Source organism: Gigantopelta aegis, chromosome 3 (assembly GCF_016097555.1).
Source record: "Gigantopelta aegis isolate Gae_Host chromosome 3, Gae_host_genome, whole genome shotgun sequence".
In the NCBI taxonomy this organism is placed as follows: Eukaryota; Metazoa; Mollusca; class Gastropoda; order Neomphalida; family Peltospiridae; genus Gigantopelta; species Gigantopelta aegis.
This window is the reverse complement of record NC_054701.1, coordinates 35443152-35464594: the sequence shown is the minus strand read 5'-3', so window position 1 is coordinate 35464594 and position 21443 is coordinate 35443152. Positions and strand designations below refer to the sequence as shown.

General features: G+C 37.1%; 1 protein-coding gene across 3 annotated transcripts in view; it reads right to left on the bottom strand.

Annotated features, from left to right (window-relative positions):
• Positions 1-5719: 5719 nt before the first annotated feature.
• The window catches only part of LOC121367945 (histidine ammonia-lyase-like), a 47546-nt gene continuing 31822 nt past the window's right edge, over positions 5720-21443 (bottom strand). The window contains exons 13-20 of one of the 3 annotated variants that reach the window (XM_041492413.1): positions 20532-20612; positions 20339-20410; positions 16164-16242; positions 14868-14954; positions 13819-13953; positions 11013-11121; positions 9777-9846; positions 5720-6670 (exon numbers count right to left, since the gene is read on the bottom strand). In XM_041492413.1, the coding sequence (XP_041348347.1) occupies positions 6647-6670; positions 9777-9846; positions 11013-11121; positions 13819-13953; positions 14868-14954; positions 16164-16242; positions 20339-20410; positions 20532-20612 (657 nt within the window). In that variant the 3' untranslated portion in view covers positions 5720-6646. Of the gene's footprint in view, positions 6671-9319; positions 9570-9610; positions 9652-9733; positions 9847-11012; positions 11122-13818; positions 13954-14867; positions 14955-16163; positions 16243-20338; positions 20411-20531; positions 20613-21443 lie in introns of those variants that run through there. The other 2 variants (XM_041492412.1, XM_041492411.1) reach the window with 2 other exon arrangements.

The following is a 21443-nucleotide window of genomic DNA, read 5'->3' as shown; positions in this document are numbered from 1 at the left end:
TTGATAACACATATCGGCCTCGGTGGGGTCGTGGTTAGGCCATCGATCTACAGGCTGGTAGGTAATGGGTTCGGATCCCAGTCGAGGCATGGGACTTTTTATCCAGATACCGACTCCAAACCCTAAGTGAGTGCTTCGCAAGGCTCAATGGGTAGGTGTAAACCACTTGCACCGACCAGTGATCCATTACTGGTTCAACAAAGGCCATGGTTTGTGCTATCCTGCCTGTGGGAAGCGCAACTAAAAGATCCCTTGCTGTTAATCGGAAAGAGTAGCCCATGTAGTGGCGACAGTGGGTTTCCTCTCAAAATCTGTGTGGTCCTTAACCATATGTCTGACGCCATATAACCTTAAATAAAATGTGTTGAACATGTTTATTGCATAAAGTATTACATAACACTTATAGCAAACATACAATGAAAAACACAAATTAAATGTAGAGTCAGTGACTCAGTAAGTAAGAAGGCTAGTTGAAGAACATACATGAAAGTATAAAGCTGTGAGGAATAGATAAGAAACCAATTATAACAATAACTGGCGTCTCTGCACAGCAAGATGTACATATTTTGCTAAATTAATAACCATTTTAGGGGTATCACAAGACATTAGCCTATAAAACGTTTGGATATTTGGCCATCTATTGTAAATCTTACTTAAATACTGTTGTCTTAAATCCCTATACATTGGGCAAACTAACACAAAGTGGTATTCATCTTCTATAACTTTCATATTACATAATATACAAAATCTCTGATCATAAGGTATATTACGATATCGACCCGTTTCGCATAATAGACTATGAGAGGATAATCGTAATCTTGTTAGTGAGCGTTTTAATTGTTGTGATGAAATATAAGATAAATATTTTTCACACTCAAAACTTTGTTTGAACTTATTATAATGTTTTAATTTAGAAATAAAATGACGTTGATCGTTCCATTCTTGTAAGTATTGATCCATTATCCGTTGTTTAATATAAGGTAAGTAAGGCAACACTTGATCTTGACTCCACCAGACATCTGACAGACCAAGACTATCCAACAGACATTTAACACCATACGCCCAGTTCAATCCGTTATATGAAATATTATTATTTGCGTCTACTCTTAAAATATTGTAAACCTCATATAAAATGGAGTTTCTATTCGAAACTATCTTTAACCAATATTTAATAATTCTTTCATATCTGCTAATAAACATTGGCATACGACCCAGCTCACTATATACAGAGACACTGGGTATTGTCTTTTTAACTGATAAGACATATTTACAATATTTCAGATGCACACGCTCTACATCAGGGGCTTTATAATAATCAAATAAAACATTCTTCTGAACAATATTAACGTTAATGTTTTCAAAAATGTTAAACAGCTTAAACATAGATGTAAACCACATTCAGATATTTTCTTTTGCATTAGATTACATCTGCCATTAGAATGAAAATCAACACCAAGGTAGCAGAATGAGTTAACAATGTCGACTTTTACACCATTATACAAAACGTTAGGCAACTGTTTTGGATGTCGACCTTTACTGAATACTATTATTTTAGTTTTGTTGGTGTTAATGTAATGAACCATGTTTTTATCCATTTAACTTTTCTGTCCTAGTTTCTTTTTTTAGTTGTAATTTTATTTTGTTATATTCTCTATTTCTTCTGTATTAACTATACTAATCACTGTTTACTAACTGAATAATACTGCTGGGATAAAAACATGGAATTCATTGTTATTAAGATAAAATTTTAAGTAGGGTAATATTTAAAGGTTTTACGGTAATTTAACAGGAAGTAAAATATATATATGTTTATTTGTATTTTCTTTTAATTAATTTTTTAATTTTGTTAGTTGGATACACTATTGTAGTAATAATAGAATATTTTGGTGAATTTTAGGCGTAATTGTTATGGGTAATAATTTTTATATGATTGTTTATTTGGGATGAACCAATGAGATACGATTTCGTCCTCGTGTTGTCCGTGTGGTCAAACTTGGAACTTTACTTTCTGATGTGTTTTCATAGGGTCAACACGTAAGTTATTATGGTTTGGGTAAAATTAATGTTTTAGGGGGTGTTAAAGCCTAGATTTTAGAGTTTCTTTCTCTCTCTCTCTCCGTTTCCATATGCTTTATTACTGGCTATGGGGTTAATCGTTGTACATTGTTAGTAAAAGAATTGTTGTCATTTTGTTGGTTGTGCATGGGGGTGCACGCCATTTATTTTTCTTGGAAATATTATTTCTAAACATGCAGACAAATTTTAGTTATTTGTTTTCCGATATGTTTATTTGAGGTTTGGGAGGTGTAGTGAACTCCGTGATAATTCGGCTTTCAAACCAATTGTTGAATTTCTATGTGGGATATTCACATTTGCAATAGGGGCTGTTGCGGAAATTAATTGTAACATGGAAGAATTGTAGTTTTGGGATTTTGGTGTAAATCATCTTTCAAATCAAATTGATAGTTTCCGATAGGGACTAATTTATTTGTAATAGGAGTTGTAGCCTAAATTACCGATATTATAAGTTTTCATGTAGACCGGTGTTTTATTTGGTATGGAACTTTCAAATAAGTATATTTGTCGGAAATCTCAGGGTAATATTATTGTATAACTTGTCAAATGTCCACAGTATTTTGTTAAGAGCTCTTTGTCTTTGTGTTGAATAAATGTTTTAAAATTGTTGTGTTTTGGTTAACCTTGTGGCAGGTCGTTAGATTACTGGACAGACCATTATTATAAAATGTATTAAGTTGTAGAACCTTTTGGAAGTCCACAACCGAAAGGGGTGGCCGGACCTGGCGTGGGAATTTATCCTTTTTGTAAACACCGAGTCACATGATTTCAAGTGAACTCTGGGTTTCGTTTCATTGGCGCTGTGAGTAGGGTTAAATTGTTAAATGAGTAGTCTGTTCAGGGTTTTTTTTTAATAAATAGATTTGAAATAAGCAAAAAGAACAAAAATTAATTTGAACTAATTGGAAAAATTTGGTTTAAAAAAAAAAAAAAAAAAAAAAAAAAATTCTATATAGGATGGCAAGAAATTTGATGAATGAGATATTGGAAATGGAGAGAGAGATAGAACAATCAACGAGGTTACTTAGACAAAGAATTAGGGATAGAAATAATGTTGAGGAAACTAGTGTTGGCCCAACCAGAGATACTCAATATGTTGGGGTAGATAATAATGGTTTGTATGAACCAACTTTGACTACTATTCCTGAGACACCTATGACATATAGACACATACATGAGGGGAATAGGACAGTACCTGTGGCTCGTACTGAAAAACCAATAGTTATGCCAGATGTTTATTCGGGGCAGTCTAGTTTCAGGAACTGGCTCACTCAATTTGAAATGTGTAAAGAAATTAATCAGTGGTCTGAAGAACAATCTTGCCAGTTTCTAGCAGTTCAATTGAGGGGTAATGCTTTGCAGGTATTTACTGATTTGGGTGTCAGTGATAGAAAGAATTATTGTAACATTGTTACCGCCTTGTTGAATCGTTTTGATCCAGAAAGAGATATTGGGGTATACTGGGCACAGTTAAAAAACAGGACCCGACGGAAGGGTGAATCTTTAACTGAGCTAGCTAGTGGGATTACTAGATTAGTGACAAAGGTTTATCCTCATGCCGATGCCCGTACCAGAAATGAGATATTTGTTCAACATTTCATTGATGTTATTGATAACAGGGACATTAGAAAACAACTGAGAAGAGAAAAACCGCGAGACTTGGATGAGGCTTTAAAGATTGCACTCAATGAAGAGTTATTTAAGATTGGATGGGGAAAGTTCTAAAGTAAATACGGTGGTAAATGAACCAGAGTATTCAGCTTCTGACTTAAAAAAACTGCAGTCTAAAATATTAGATTTGGAAAGACGATTGGAAATAAAGGAAAGTTCTTCCAATTCAAATGGTTTTTCGGCAACTCAGGATGGTTATCAACCTAGACATAGAGTATATAATGAGGTTAAGTATCAGGAGCCAACTGGTGGGAGATCTAATGTGGCATGGGGAGTCTCAGGAATGAGTCCAGATTTTAAAGGTACCTGTTACAAATGTAATAGACATGGTCATAAACAGAGTAGCTGCCCTTTACACTAGAAGAGATCAAGATTAGGGGCACTAAGGTGCCACATGTTACAATAGTTATTCAAGCTATTAAGTAAATTGTGTAGGCCTTTGGCCGATTTCGACATAAGAATAGTATCATCAGCATACAACAAGGTAAAACGTGTCAAATATCTAAACTGTACAGGATCAGCTTCACTGATATCCATAGAACTAACAAAATCATTAATAAACAGTAAAAATAAAAGTGGCGACAGTGGTTCTCCCTGTTTTACACCGACAAATGACTGAATTGCTGGTGACAGTGTTTTATTATATTTAACGAACAGTTGTACGTTATCATACATTGCTTTAATGGATCTGACAATCTTGTAACTGGCACCATATTTTTAAAGTTTCAACCACAAATAATTTCTGTTGATACGATCAAAAGCCTTAGTGTAATCGATAAAAGCACAATACAGTTTGTCCTTGTTATTAAGATATTTGCTAATAACAAAATATAAAATAAAAATACAAACTGTCGTTGATTTACCAGGTTGAAATCCAAATTGTTCGTTATGAAGTAAGTTCGTTTTGACAGACCATAATTCCAGACGTTCCTTTAGTATAACAGAATATATCTTTGCTATAACATTCACCAATACGATACCTCGATAGTTATTTACATCAAGTTTTTGGTACAGGTACAATTGTACACTTCGACCATTCTGCAGGGTAAAAACCTGACGAAAATATGACATTGAATAAATCACATAAAATACTATTAAAAATATCATCATTAAACTTAAAGACTTCTGCCATAGCACCGTCTAAACCTGGACTAGTATCACATTTCAGACGTTTAACTGCATTCCTAACTTCTCCTAATGTAATATTTTTGTCTAGTTCTGATACATAAATATTTTCATCTATCACAAAATCTTCACTGGGAGCGTGTTGAGTGCGTCGTTAAATAAAATAGTTCTTTCTTTCTTTCTGATAACACATAGTAATGCCAAAGTTATCATGCTAGCAACGGAGGTGTTATCGGGCAGTAACGTAATTACACTTCGAATTATCGGAAAGGAGTTACTGGATCACAGGAAGAAAAGTTGCATGATATAGTCTGCTCTTTACTTGTATAATTTTAACATAGCTGATATATTGTCGAGTTGGAGGTGAAACCAGACTTGAGGAGCGCGGTATATGCCGGGTATCTCAGCGCTAGAGCCCTCGCCTGATAAGAGATAGGTTCTAGGATCGAGCACCCTCCGAGGACCCGTCGTGTTTTACTCTCTCAACCAATGACTCTTCACTGACATATCCATTAACAGCAAGGGTTCTTTTATATGTACAAGGCAGCAAAAACCACGTATTTGATATTCCAATCGTGGGGCACTGTTTGGGAAGGGAAAAACAATCAGAAAATAGGTCTACCGCAGTGTTTCGGTTTTACAACCTACGCACCTCAAGACGGCCCTCTACCGACTCGGCGGCAACGTTTTGTCTTCCTTACTATCTAGTCTAAGTTCCACAATAGCTATATCTATAGCTAAAGTGCTAACGTGTTGTTAAATAAATATTGTTTTCTTTTGTATTCTTGAACATAGTTCAGCAGTAATAAACCAAAAACACTAAGATAATGAAAATAACGTCAATAAGAAAAGAAAGAAAAGTTTATTTCGTTGTTTTAGTCGATCACAATTGGATTTCTAATAAAAACTACGTATTCGATTTTATATTTTATATTTTAGCAGGTATCTCCAAAATTAAGTCGAGAACAGTATACGTTATTTGACATATATCATCAATTCTATTACATTAATTTCAATAAGTGCTCGTGTTTGCGCGCATGCGTGTGCGCGTGTGTGTCTGTGTGCGTACATTCCATTATAAAGAAATTTAATGAATACCATATTATTCTTAAATAAATAACATTTAATATTAAAGTTTAAAACGTCAACAAACTGTGGAGGTTTTTTTAAATTATGTTTTATTATTTTAAAAATGGCTTCGGATGGTTCGTTGACAAAGCCCTGTGTCCCCCAGGTGTGTGTGTGTGTGTGTGTGTGTGTGTGTGTGTGTGTGTGTGTGTGTGTGTGTGTGTGTGTGTGTGTGTGTGTGTGTGTGTGTGTGTGTGTGGTACATCAGTACATATATCGGATTAGATATATTTCATTCAAGTTATCATTCTTGATAAAGTATTGCTCACAGATGAATTCAAATATACCATATATATATCTACATTATATTAAACATAAAATACATCAGTGCTATAAATAGACATTCGAGAATAACAGAGTTCTGACATGATTAATAGTAATAAACACACCTGAATATATACTAAAAATAAAATATATTAATCATTACATAATATTTCTGATTAACAATAGGATATTAATGACATAATATACTAGTATTAATAAACAATAACACAATAAATGTTATATCCAGTGAGAAGTTATTCGGCTACAAAAACATCTAAAAGTCATGTGGAAAAGTGTCCATGAAATAGTGTTTTCAGTACCACGGCTACAATATATGGTCATGGCATTTGAATTGTTTTATTGGTTCTACTGTTGTTGTCCATTAGTTATGCACTGCATTCCAGATCTGAAATAATTGATACATGCAATCAGTACATTATAGATATATCAAACGGTTTGTCCCCCTTTCCCGAAAAAAAACCCCAGGTTAGTAAATTAAAAAGAATGCAATCAGTACATTATAGATATATTAAACTGGTTGCCCCCCCCCCCCCCCCCCCCCGAAACAAACAGGTTAGTAAATTAAAAACAAGCATAAATAAAAAGAAAATTAATGTGTGCTTCCATCGTACCTACATACAATGTCAAACATTCAGTCATATCCAGCACTTTCACGTTAAAAATGTCCTACAATTAAATTAGCGCCCTGCCCTGTCCAAATCGTAGCTAGAAAACTGATATGTCATGAACACATAATATATTTATGTCATCATTAAAACTCGTCAATGAAGCTATAGTTAAATAAATACACCATTTAAGTCTTTAATTTTAAAACACATTTACACACACACACACACACACACACACATAGTCACACACACACACACACACTCTCTCTCTCTCTCTCTCTCTCTCTCTCTCTCTCTCACACACACAAACCACACACACACTCTCCCCCCCTCTCTCTCTCTCTCTCTCTCTCTCTCTCTCTCTCTCTCTCTCACACACACACACACAGACACACCCATTCATCTCTCTCTCTCTCTCTCTCTCTCTCTCTCTCTCTCTCTCTCACACACACACACACACACACACACACACCCATTCATTCTCTCTCTCTCTCTCTCTCTCTCTCTCTCTCTCTCTCTCTCTCTCTCTCTCTCTCTCTCTCTCTCTCTCTCTCTCTCTCTCTGACACATATACATGCACACATTTCCCCAGACAGTACATACATGTAACATGACCATGACCTTTGATGTACCAGTCGTCGGGCATTGATTGAGGTAAGGGGCGGTACGTAGCTCAGTGGTCAAGTGCTCGCTTGATGTGCGGTCGGTCTGAGATAGATCCCCGTCGGTGGACCCATTGGGCTATTTCTCGTTCCAACCAGTGCACCACGACTGGTATATTAAAGGTCGTGGTATGTGCTATCCTGTCTGTGGGATGGTGCATATGAAAGATCCCTTGCTATTAATGGAAAAATGTAGCGGGTTTCCTCTCAGATTATGTCAAAATTACTAATTGTGTGACATCCAATAGCCGATGATTAATAAATCAATGTGCTCTAGTGGTGTCGTTAAACAAAACAAACTTTTTTTTTTATAGAGGCAATATAAAACAATGTTCCATCGAGAGCAATCGATCCTGCGATCAATCGCACCTCAGGCGAAGGCTCTACCTCTGAGTTAAACATTAATGTTTGTTTTGTTTAATGACACCACTAGATCACACTGATTTATTAATCATCGGCTACAAGATGTCAGACATTTGGTAATTTTGACAATAGTCTTAGAGAGGAATCCTGCTACATTTTCTCCATTCAAGGTCAAGGTCAAAGGGTTTTACGTGCACGTTCAGAGCAAGCTGTTGTAGCGCACGCCTGTCGTGGGCACAGTTGCCGGCCTTGGCCGGCCTCTCTGTCCAAGACAGGAAAGGTGGGGGGGGGGGGGGGGAGGAGAAGGACCGTCTGCACTGGCAGGTGCATTTCTCCATTAGTATCAAGGGATCTTTTATATGCACCATCCCATACACTGGATGGCACATACCACGGCCTTTGGTGTACCAGTCGTGGTACACTGAATGGAGCTAGAAATAGCCCAATGGGCCTACCGACAGGAATCGATCCCAGATCGACCGCGATCACTGGGCTACGTCCCAATTAAACGCAGATAATTTAGAAAAGGTACAACTAGAAGCTGCAAGGGTAATCACTGGCATGCCTAAATTTGCTTCACGTAATTCGCTATATATTGAAACTGGTCTTACAACACTTAGTGAAAGGAGAAAAACAAAAAAAACTGTGTACAATGTTTAAAATAATGAAAGGAATGACTCCCGATTTCTTAACTAATTGTATTCCACAAAGATTAGAAGAAAGAGTTCCTTATTTGTTAAGAAATCGGGAGGACATATCTACACCTTTTGCTAGAACCTGCTTATTAAAATCATGATTTATTTATTCAGTAATTGATTTATGGAATAATTTAAGCCTAGCAATTAAAAAGTGTGAAACAATAATCGTTTAAAAAAAGCAGTAACACCAGTGGTAAATAAAGTTCCATATTATTTTTCCTGTGGAAAAAGAATAGAACATATATTGCATACTAGATTACGACATGGATGTAGCTATTTAAACGCCGATTTGTACAGATGTGGACTTACCACAGACCCTTCGTGTAACTGTGGATACAGATTAGAAAACAATATCCATTTTTTCTTACAATGTAAACAATATGAACAGAGACTGATTCTATGTAATTCCTTACAGCTTTTTCAACCAATAGATTTACAATTACTGTTATATGGTAGAAGCACATTAAGCGATGCCAATAATAAAGAAATATTTACTTATGTTCAAATATATATTTAAAAAAACTCATCGTTTTGATTAATAAAGTATTATTTAAATTACCATAAGGATTATTTGTAAATGTGATAGCGAATTTAACTGCATGTGATGTACTATTTGTGTAATATTTTGTATCGTATTTGTTTTTCTTTCCTTCACATTCTTTTGTATATAATACATTTCCTTACACTGGTTATCCTTGAATGTATACATGTAGTTTATATTTACAGCTATGTAATATAGGTCGCCAAATATATAGTATATTGTATGAATATAGAAGAGGGTCTCGTAAGTTCTCAAACTTGTGCCCAATTCTTTTGTTCTTTGTACAATAAAATATGTTTCCATAAAAACACTCTACCTTTGAGCTACAACCTATCTTCCACCGACGGGAATCGATCCCAGACCGAGCGCGATCACTGGGCTACGTCCTAACACTCTACCTTTGAGCTACAACCTATCTTCCACCGACGGGAATCGATCCCAGACCGAGCGCGATCACTGGGCTACGTCCTAACACTCTACCTTTGAGCTACAACCTATCTTCCACCGACGGGAATCGATCCCAGACCGAGCGCGATCACTGGGCTACGTCCTAACACTCTACCTTTGAGCTACAACCTATCTTCATGTATATGTATATGGAATGATTCGTGTGTGTTACCTTTCCTTCTTGCAGAAGTTTGGTGACGGCGTCGATATCTGGTGCCATGTAACGATCGACATCCCAGGGTCTGGAAAACAGAAATAATTAAAGGAATTTGTCTTTAACCATATAGTCCATTTAAAAAGTATGGCCAAGGCGAACAAGCATTCTGAGAGTACTGCTAAATAAATACATGCCCCCTACCAGAACCAAACATTTTTCGAATCTCCTGAGTTCAAGGGCCATAGGGGTAAGTTGTTATGAAAGTCAAACTTGGACAGTAGCAGTTAAGCTATACACAAAATTGAAGCTCAATATATTGAGGCATTGCGAAAACAAATTCTGGAAAACACATTTTAGCTATCTCCTAAGATCAAAAGCCATAACTCTGTGAAAAATGGGTAATTCACTGTGAAAGTCACATTTAATCTGTAACAGTACATGATAAAGTTAACTTTAAAAATTCAGTTCAATACTTGGAGTTCTTGCGAAACAAACGTCCAGAAAACTATATGTGGGACAGACGGACAGACAGAAGGATGGAGATGAAACCTATAGGCCCCTCCGGTTGGACCGGTAGGGGACGAAAAGGTGTCCTTTTAGGTTAAACATTGTTGTCTTTTACGTGTGCGTTAAATGTATGTTAATGCTAAGACTCATTAAACAAAATATTGAGACCCCTCACCCTAACAAAATACACACACACACACACAGACACACAAACACAGAGAGAGAGAGAGAGCAGAGAGAGAGGAGAGAGAGAGAGGAGAGAGAGAGAGAGAGAGACGCCGACACACATATACACACAGGGAAACACAGACAGGAAGACACACACACACACACACACACACAGACACACACACACACACACAGATACATATACACCTACACACACATACACACACACAGGGAGACACAGAGACACACAGACACCACAGAACACACACACACACACAGGGAAAAACACACACACCACACACACATCAACACACACACACACACATATACACCGTTCTGATAGATGGGGAGACACCTACACACATACAGTGGTCACAGGGAGACACATGCACACACATATACACCTACACACATACACACAGACATAAAACCACACACACACATACACACATAGGAAGACACACATAGGAAGACACACACATATACACACGCATACACACAGACACTACCCCCCCCCCCCCAACAAACCACAACACAACAACAACAACCGACGACAACAGTAACTACGGTGCATACTTAGCCACCGTTCTGACGAGTTGGAAGACTCGTTCCAGTGGCGCAGTGGTCTTGAGGGGTCGATGCAAGTCCAGAGCCTGGCACGCACCGAGCAGCTCAATAGCCAGCACTGTAAAGCGAAACAAGAAAGAGAGAAAATAATCAATCCTGGTTGCCATAAAATCTGTACTGTACATAGATCGACGCAGATGCTGTGACGTAGTCGTTAAGCCATCGGGCTTAATGCTGATATGTACAGGGTTCGCACCGCGCTGTCGGCTTCCAACCAGAGCCAGTGTTAAAGGGACATTCCTGAGTTTGCTGCAATTTTTGAGATGTTATCGACTAATAGAGACTGTTTAACGATTGTAATTACATATCAAATATATGTTTCTGCATAAAATATTAGTGGCTGTATATTAAACGTGTTTCTGATCGTTCTAATATTTGTACTAGGTTAAATTTCATTTCAGTTCCTAAAATATTATTTTTTGTACGTACGAAATTATTTGAAGTTTGGGCTTCTTACAAATATTAAAGACGACCAGAAACACATTGAATATACAGACACTGATATTCTAAACAAGAAAATATAGTTAATATGTAAGTTTAATCGTAGAAATATTGTATTAGTCGGAAACATCTTACAATGCAGCAAACTGAGGAATGTCCCTTTAATGGCTCACCCGGGAGATGTAAGGTCATTACTCCGACATCTCTTTCACTAACAACCAACCATTAACCACTGTCCTGGACAGATAGCCCAGGTAGCTATTTAAAAACGAAACACTGTTTTTGTTTAACGACACCACTAGAGCACATTGATTTATTATTAATCATCGGCTATTGGATGTCAAAAATATATGGTCATTTTGACACAGTCATAGAGATGACATCCGCTACATTTTTCCATTAGTAATAAGGGATCTTTTATATGCACATTCCCACAGACACGATAGCACATACCACGGCCTTTGATATACCAGTCGTGGTGCACTGGCTAGAGCGAGAAATCCCAGGTAGCTAAGGTGTGTGCTTAGGATAGCATATTTGCAGGGCCGTACCCTCCGGGTGGCAGGCGGGCAGTTGTCCCCCCCCCCCCCCCCGAGAATCTCACCTTTTTTTACTCCAGAAAATAGCATACACATCTCAGGGTTTAATTTTTTATAGTGTTTCATTTTTTAAATAAAAAGTGGTGCCCCCTCCCCAGGATTTTGATCAGGTTACGGCCCTGATTTGGCCTTTATTTGGATATAAGCATGAAACCAAATTAAAATGGAATTAAATTAAAATGAAAGCACAACAGCCATGTAGTTTTTTATTTATTAAAACAAAAGCGGCGAAAACAAAAACAATTTTCTTTTTTATATAAAGCTTTACTATATACATATAAAAACTGAAAAACAGACTATAACACTCGTATAGCCTCATTAAATGTGTAACCACAAGTGGCAGGTGTAACTATAACAATGTACATTTAAGGAAAGGTGTGACATACGTGTAACCACAACCGACATGTGTGATTATAATAATGTACCTTTAAAGTGACAGATCCTAGTTTTTAAAGGGAAATACCCTAGTTTCTAAAGGGACATACCCTAATTTTTAAACACTAAGGTATATTTTTTACTATTAGAGCCGTTTTTGGTAATTGAAATCATACTTTACGTAGATTTTATTGTTTAGATTATCCATTTCCGTACAATCGAAGTGTTTTTGGTCATCCTGGTATTTTTTATATCACAAAATGCATTTCTCGTATTTTTAAAAACGCACGTGCGTCTGAGAAGTAACAGTGATGAAGTCGAATTTTAGTCTATTTTTAGAGGGTATTTCACCGTTTCAAAGTCACAGACTCATGTTTCAATCAATTGTAACTTTATCCAAATGTTTTACAGGTTTGTAGATTAACTAAACTTAGTGTGCATTTTCATGGGCTGAAACTAGGGTCTGTCCCTTTAAGCACCACAACGTGGTGCTGTCGGGTTTCTTCCTGTAGTGTGTGCATATTATTGGTTAATATGTCAAATATCTGTTATCGGCGAACTAAAAAGTTACCAATATAATCACAGGCGTACGGGCTCCCATTTTTGTATGGGAGCAGGCTGCTTTTTGCCCGAATTAAACGAAAATGCCCGAATCTGGATAACAACATTTATTCATATTAGCATTACTACTACACAGCTATATAGGGTTGCAAACGAATCATTGCGCATTTTCCCATGGATTATAATTAATTTTGAGGGTAGAATGATGGAAATACGTGGTAAAAAGGTCTCAGTTTAGCACATTTTCCCCGAATTTGAGGTTTTGCTAGAGCACTAGGAGAGGGGCAGTTGGCCAAACCCGCCCCCTGTCCCACCTCCCTCCGTGTCGTACGCTTCTGAATGTAATGGTATTTAACGTCAAACACAGGGTTATTGTTGTATTAGAGCGGGAATCTTTGTGTTTTCGTGTTTTCGTGTTTTCGCTATGGGGTTATCTCTGACGGCAAAGGCAGATAGGGATCATGACCGTCCAAATGTCCGTCTAGCTCTCGAACAGCAGAGTTCTGAGGTTACTAGGTCCGGGTCATTTGCCCCCCCCCCCCCCCCCCGGGACATTTGTCCCCAGGACATTCGCCCCCCCCCCCCCCCCCCCCGACATTTGACCATTAGGTCATTTACCCCCTCGGTCATTTGACCCTTTTAATATGAAACAACAGTAATACAACCTCGGTTACTAGTGATAATTTCCATATTGAGGAGATTAGTGATTTTCTTAATATCTGACTGGGACCCCATGTTAATAGGGAATTTTGTCATCCTAGATTAATTGCAGTGTTTACCTTGTTCCACATGCTCCACGACCTGAAGAGCCTTCCTAGCTGCGAAACCGCCCATGGACACGTGGTCTTCAGATCCCGCGCTCGTAGTCAGGGAGTCGACTGATGCAGGGTGACACAGCACTTTGTTTTCAGACACTGTCAAACAATACGGATGTCTAGGATCAAGGCATGAAAATGACGGTGTATACTTGGTTGCTTGATTTCATTTCAACTTATTTTCGTGCTTATATCCAATTAAAGTTGAAGCACGCTGTCTTGGACACACACCTCAGCTATCTGGGCTGTCTGTCCAGGACAGTGGGTTAGTGGTTAGTGAGAGAGAAGAGGGTGTAGTGGCTTTACACCTTCCCGTTGAGCCCTTGAGAACTCGCTCTGGGTTGGAGCCAGTACCCCCCCCCCCCCCCCCCCCCCCCCATACACATACATGAGGACGAAAATGTACAGTTTTGTTATATTCTATTAACATAAATATTAAAATGTGGTTTGTCTTCTCCACACCCCAACTAGAGACTTTGCCTTCTCAGCAGAGATTGTGCCCCTCCAAATACCGCTCCTGTGGGCCAGGGGCCAATTTTACTGAACATCATAAGTTTACGTCTGCGGGCATACATTTACACGTGTTTGGCATCTATTACACACATAAAATTATATCATTACGGAAGATGGACCATTTTAATGACGAAGGAAAATGAAATGTGTGTATTTAAAACTATATTTGTTCTACTATAATGGTAATAAAAATTGTGTTTTAGTCGTACATTTACGTTTACGTGCAAAACTAGGCTTACGATGTTTTGTGAAAATGGGCCCTAATATTCACTACCTTTTCAATGGTATGACATTTTCTGACATTACATTCCGTAGTATGCATTAAAATGAAAATGTTACCATCAATAGAATATACCGGTATTGTACGCATTTTCAAATTTCTGAGTTGTATTCTTTTCCGCTATTCAGTTTTAAAGGTGAGACTTGTTAATGAATCACTCGATATACGTACCTTTATTAACAAAAGAAAGGAAAGAAACAAAATGGGATCCGTATCTTACCCAAGCCGGCTGCTGTGCAGTGGGCGATCATGAAACCGGAGTTTAGTCCGCCTTCCTTCACAAGGAAAGCTGGCAGGTCGCTGAGCGCTGTAAACAGAAATGTTATTGGTCAGTACAGTTCATGTCAATACATTATTTCAGTATTTAAAAAGAAATCATTAAACAAATTTAGGTGAGAGATAAAACTTACAGTGTGTTTTGTTTAACGACACCACTGGAGCACACGGATTTATTAATCATCTGCTATTGGATGTCACACATTTGGTAATTTTGACATATAGTCTTAGAAAGGAAACTCACAAGGGATCTCTTATATGCATCATCCCACAGACAGTATAGCACATATCACGACCTTTGATATACCAGTCGTGGTGCATTGGCTGGAACAAGAAATAGCCCAAATGGGCCAAGCAGTGTTCGATACCACACCGATCGCGCATAACATGATGCATAACATATTCGGAATTGTTGAATCCAGTATAAGGGGCGTGGCATTTATTTTAAACCATCGGTCTTGATGCTAATAGGTAACGGGTTCTCACTACAGTGCAGGTCCTACTTTTGTGAGTTTTAAAGGGACATACCCTAGTGTTTAAACACTAAGGCATATTTTTTACTATTAGAGCCGTTTTTGATAACTGAAATCATACTTGACTTACATTTTATGGTTTAGATTATCAATTTCCATACATTCGAAGTTTGTTTTTGGTCATCCTGGTGTTTTTAATATCACAAAATGCATTTTTCATATTTTTATAAACGCACGTGCGTTTGAGAAGTAACACTTATAGAGTCGAGTTTTAGTCTACTTTGGAGGGTATTTCATCATTTTAAAGTCACAGACTCATGTTTCACTCAATTGTAACTTTATCCAAATGTGTTACATGTTTGTAGATTAACTAAACGTAGTGTTAAAATTTCACGGGTTGAAACTAGGGTCTGCCCCTTTAACACAGCAACGGGGAAGTGTATCTCACCACTATTATTGACCTATATAGAATTTAACCCGGAACCACATGTACAGTGTTTAACTGTTTACTTTAGAAAATAAACACTAAGCAGAGTTATCAAATCGTCGATTGTGTATGCAATCGTGTCGTTTCTATGTCGCATTTACACAATTTATTTCCTCTTTACACTGTTTTTGGTTTTGGTTTTTTTACATAATTATATGGTTTCTTATAATCATATACTTAACTTTCTGTTTGACACACAACAGCCGATGTGTATTTTTGTGCAGTGTCGTTAAACATACATTCATTCATTCATCCATTCATTCATTCATTATTTGCTTACCCGGATGTACCAGTCTTTCTATACGTCTCTCACTTATGTTGGCCAGCTCGTGGATACCAATGGCAAGGTAATCGAGTGCCTGAAACAAAAATAAGAAATGTGTATGTATGTGCGTGCTTTCGTGCGCGCGTGTTCGTGCGTGCGTGCGTGCGAGTGTATCATTTAATGTGTCTTATTTTGGTTTAATTTTTAATGAGTTCAGTAAGTATAATGACGTACTTAAATACCATATACGAGATTACGTGACGTTTGTATTAGCCCACCAGACATTTTTATTTAGTTTTAAAGTAAATATAGCATTATTATATATGTTTCGTAACTTAAACTGGTGATTACTGTTACAAACATGTAGAGCTAAAAGCGTTCAATTTATTTAAGAATTGACCGCAATTACTTTTTGGTTCATGCAAGTATGAACCGAAAAAACGATGTGCACCTTGTATGTTCCCGCGTACAGGGTCATACAAAAGTCATACTTGCATGAACCAAAAAATAATTGCGGTCAAATCTTATAATTAAATTTATATGCATACTTTAACAACACATAACTGAATTTATTTTGTTTAGCTTTAAATACGCCTGTAGTATTTTTTGTGTAAACTTCATTGATACTTATGTCGCGTAAGAATGCGAACGTTCATTCACTATTATTTGAATCAGGTGATTTTTTGTAAATGACGTCATTTCCTCTAGCTGCTGTGCATTTTTACGGATGTTTTAGTTATATTCGAAGGAATTGACTTATTCGTGTTTAGTTTATATTTTATGAAAGTGAACGAAGGGAACGTGTCTAACATTTATGCTGTCGGTGGAACCGTTTAATTTTCGCCAACAGCTGTTGAACATCAACTTACAAGTACTTTTATCCTGTTCAATTATTTAGTGTTTTGCAAATGTTACGTTTATTTCCTATTCGATATTTGTTTTCTTTGCATTTACATGAAAACAAACCCAAACCCCGACAGGTTTTATATACAAATCATCATATAAAATGCACGAAGTTGACTTAATTCCACTTTTTAAAACTCTCTGTGTCTTTTCAATGCACGTTATTTCTCCTATAAATAACTAAGGTCATTTCCATATCAAAACATTGGGATCTGAGGCTACGTGAAGGCCATTATAGCTTGTTTCACTAAATCAAGGTTATTATTGTTTTGCAGTGTGTAACAGCATTGTCTAATCTTTCCGTTAAACATAGATGTAAACAAACAGAACATGTAACCCTTTCTTGTAGGTGCATTATATTTAATAAATTTTGCTAATGTATTATGTATTTTTATTTTATTATATCAATTATATATTAGCATACTATACCTAACCTAACACAACTGAGGTGTAGCACAGTAATAAACACAAATCACTTCACACACCGCAGGAATGTGCTTTCCAAATTTATAAATAAATTTAATGCAGGGCTGGACCCAGAAGACCAGACAAGTACCGCCAATCACCTGCCGAAATCAGACGCTGCTGATCGAGTTCCTAAACTCTGTTCGGTGACTGGGAAGGGAAAAAGACTTATTATTTGTCATGCTGGCTGTGATAAATATGGATTGATAGATGGCTGTGCATTGATCTTTGAGGCTAAAACAACAGACGAAGACTATCATGGTGAGATGAATCATGAAAATTTCATCAAATGGTTTGAAGAACAACTTATGCCTTCTCTACCAGAACCTTCTGTTATCGTCATGGATAACGCAAGCTACAACAACAAATTAACTGAGATTACACGATGTCCTGCACTAAACGCTAAAAAGGAAGAAATTCAGTCGTGGCTACGAAACAAAAATATACCTTTTGAGAGTAACATGACAAAGCCAGTTCTTTATGAACTTGTGAAAAGTAACAAATGTGCAAAGCAATTTGTTACTGATGATATTGCTGAACGCCATGGGCACTTGTGTCTAAGACTGCCGCCAAGACATTCTGAACTCAATCCGATAGAACTGATCTGGAGTCAAGTCAAAGGGCACATAGCTCGTCATAATGATGGTAAAATGACCACGGTGCGGAGAGAACTTGCATTGAACTCTGTCACACCTACACACTTCTCTGACGCAGTTAAACATGTAATAAAGATCGAAGAAGATTTTAGAAAACAAAATAGTTTTATAAGAAATAAAATACCCCCTGTGATAGTCCCCCTTAACGAAGAAATGAGTTCGTCGACTGATTAAGTTATTTCTCCATACCCATCAGGAGTATTACTTTAATGTATGCATGAACTCTTTAACACCAAAAACAATTTATTTCCATATCATTCACTATCAAACAACCTAACAACCTATAAACTAATTGACTAGAAATGCATATAGACTACACATACATACGAGATAAATGTTTATTTAACGACATACTCAACGCATTTGATATACGTTTATGTGGCGTCAGACAAAACGGTGAAGGAGCATTATGACAGTAAGAAAGAAACTCGCTACCGCCACATGGGCCACTGTTTCCGATAAGCAATTTTGATAAGCAATAAGGGACGTTTTATATGCACCATCCCATAGACAGGATAGCACATACCACAGCCTTTATACATCAGTTGTGGTGCACAGGCTGGAACTAGACACAACCCAATGGGTCCACCATGTGGGATCGATCAGTCGACCTACCATGAGCAAACGCTTTACCTCTGAGCTACGTCCCGCTCCATATACAAAAGAAGCCTTAAGTGGGGTTGGGGTTGTGCAGAGGGTCACATCTCCACCAATCGCATGCATACCATATTCTTCTCTCTCTCTCCCTATAACCATATAACCATAGATTAAAATATGTTGAGTGCGTCGTTACATAAATGACGTCTCTCTCTCTCTCTCTCTCTCTCTCTCTCTCTCTCTCTCTCTCTCTCTCTCTCTCTCTCTCTCTCTCTGTCTGTCTGTCTCTCCCTTCAGCGCGCGCGCTTATGTATTCCACAATATAATTATAATATTTAATACATATTTTTTTTTCAAACTGAGGTTTTGTCACTTGAACTCCCCACCTGAATCCGCGCCTGCTTCATGTTTACAGATATTTTCTTAAATATAGGTCATACTACGATTTGTGCGGATAGGACGATAGAACCGAACATTAGTTTGAAACGCACTATAGAATGATGCTTTTGATATGCAAATGACCTTAGTTATTTATAGGAACAATAACGTGCATTGAAAAGACACATAGATTTTTAAAAAGTGGAATTAAGTCAACTTCGTGCATTTTATATGATGATTTGTATATAAAACCTGTCGGGGTTTGGGTTTGTTTTCATGTAAATGCAAAGAAAACAAATATCGAATAGGAAATAAACGTAACATTTGCAAAAAACTTTGGGTCTAAATAATTGAACAGGATAATAGTAAGTTACAGGTGTGAAGTTTCTTATATGATTAGCGAAGAGGTTGTTTTGTTGTTGTTTTTAAATCAATGCATATAGATCCATATGTCTACTCTGCTATAGCATTTTCCATTAATTTATCGTATCAAATTTGTGTAGCTTTCACGTGTGTTTTCTTCAAAATATCTAAATATAATAGCCAGAATAATCCGGCTTGTTGCACAAAAGTAGTGAGAGTCGGGGGGGAGCGGGGGGGGGGGGGTAGTAGGCGTGGCTTAATTTGTTTTGGAGTTCATCGAGATATGAACCAAAAAAAGTTAGCACCTCTGGACCAATCAGATTACCGTAAAGTGTATAGACGCAAAGAAAATTTAATTATATTATTATAAAATGCTTTTACTAAAGTATATAAAATAACCTTTTTATGTTGTGCTAAGCTTTATTAATATGATATGTATATTTAGAGTTTTCAATGTAAACTGAACAGCAAAAAACCCGTGAATATTATCTTGTTGTTTTTTCGTTTTTGTTTTGTTGGTGGGTTTTTTTGTGGGTTTTTTGTTTGTTTGTTGTTGTTTTGTTTTTTTGTTTTTTGTTTTTTTGTGGGGGGGGTTTTGTGGGTTGGGGGGGGGTAAATTAATATTTTAAATTTCATTTAGAATCTCATTAGTTTTTGTGTCTATTAACATTGTCAATGTTTTATGAACATATTGGGCCCATTTTGATAGTCTGTTTATCGAAATAATTTTATCAATAAATTAATTACTGTAAAATATTCGCGTTTCTTTTTGTTGTTCAAGTATGTGTGAATATTGATATGTTTTACTATTAAAATTACATTCATTACCTTCGATGGATACTCTCCGTGAAAATTCCCGCCAGAGATGATTTTGGCCTCACTTTTATCAGGAAATACCAACTGTTAATGGTTAAGGTATTGTAAACAACAAATATATGGGTTACTATTGCTGAAATAGTACACATCAATTTGACTGATGATTAAAATCAGTATGATAAACATTACGAGTTAAAATGGATACTGGGTTGTCCGTGGCGCTGTTGATTTCCGTGTTAAGAATCCCCTTCACCCAGACGACGGTGTCGAGGGAGATGCCATGTACCTGGGAACACAGAGAACAGCATCGTAACACACGTAAAAAGAAATAAAATTGAATATCAGTGCGTAAACCATGGTACCTGAGAACACAGACAATAGCATCGTAACACGAGAAAACACAACACATAGAAGGAAATGAAACTGCATGTCAAAGTTTAACTTATCTTTAACAGTGCATAGCATAGCGCATAACCTTTATTGACTAAAGTAGTGTCGGAAATAGAATAAAACTGATTTTCGTCGATTATGTCTTTTGTAAATACCTATTTAATGATGTTCTACCTTTACTTTTTTGGGTTCACATTGATGTGCAAGGTGGTGTTTACTCTTGAAATTAAAAGAAAGATGTCCGTAAACAGTAGACTATAACAAATTTTGATCTACATGTGTCAATTTCATTGCGAGGGACCGTCTCTGATGACGGTTTAACCCCCCCCCCACCCCACCCCCAATCCCTCTCCAAAACGAAATATTTGTAAACATGTATAAGTAACTTTTGAGCAAAACTGTCAAGAACCATTCTGAGTGTGTTATCTATTATACCGGTATTAAAGGTACTATTTCAAATTTGCATAATGACAACTATTGCAAATAATTTTTGCTATATTTTTGCATTAGTAGCAAGGGATATTTTATATGCACCATCCCACAGACAGGATAGCATATACCACGGCTTTGATATACCACTCGTGGGCCACTGGCTGGAACGAGAAATAGCCTAATGGGTCCACCGACGGGGATCGATCCTAGACCGACCGTGCATCAAGCAAGCGCTTACCCTCTGGGCTACGTCCCACCCCTCACTTTCATTAACAAAAAGAAGCACATTGATTAA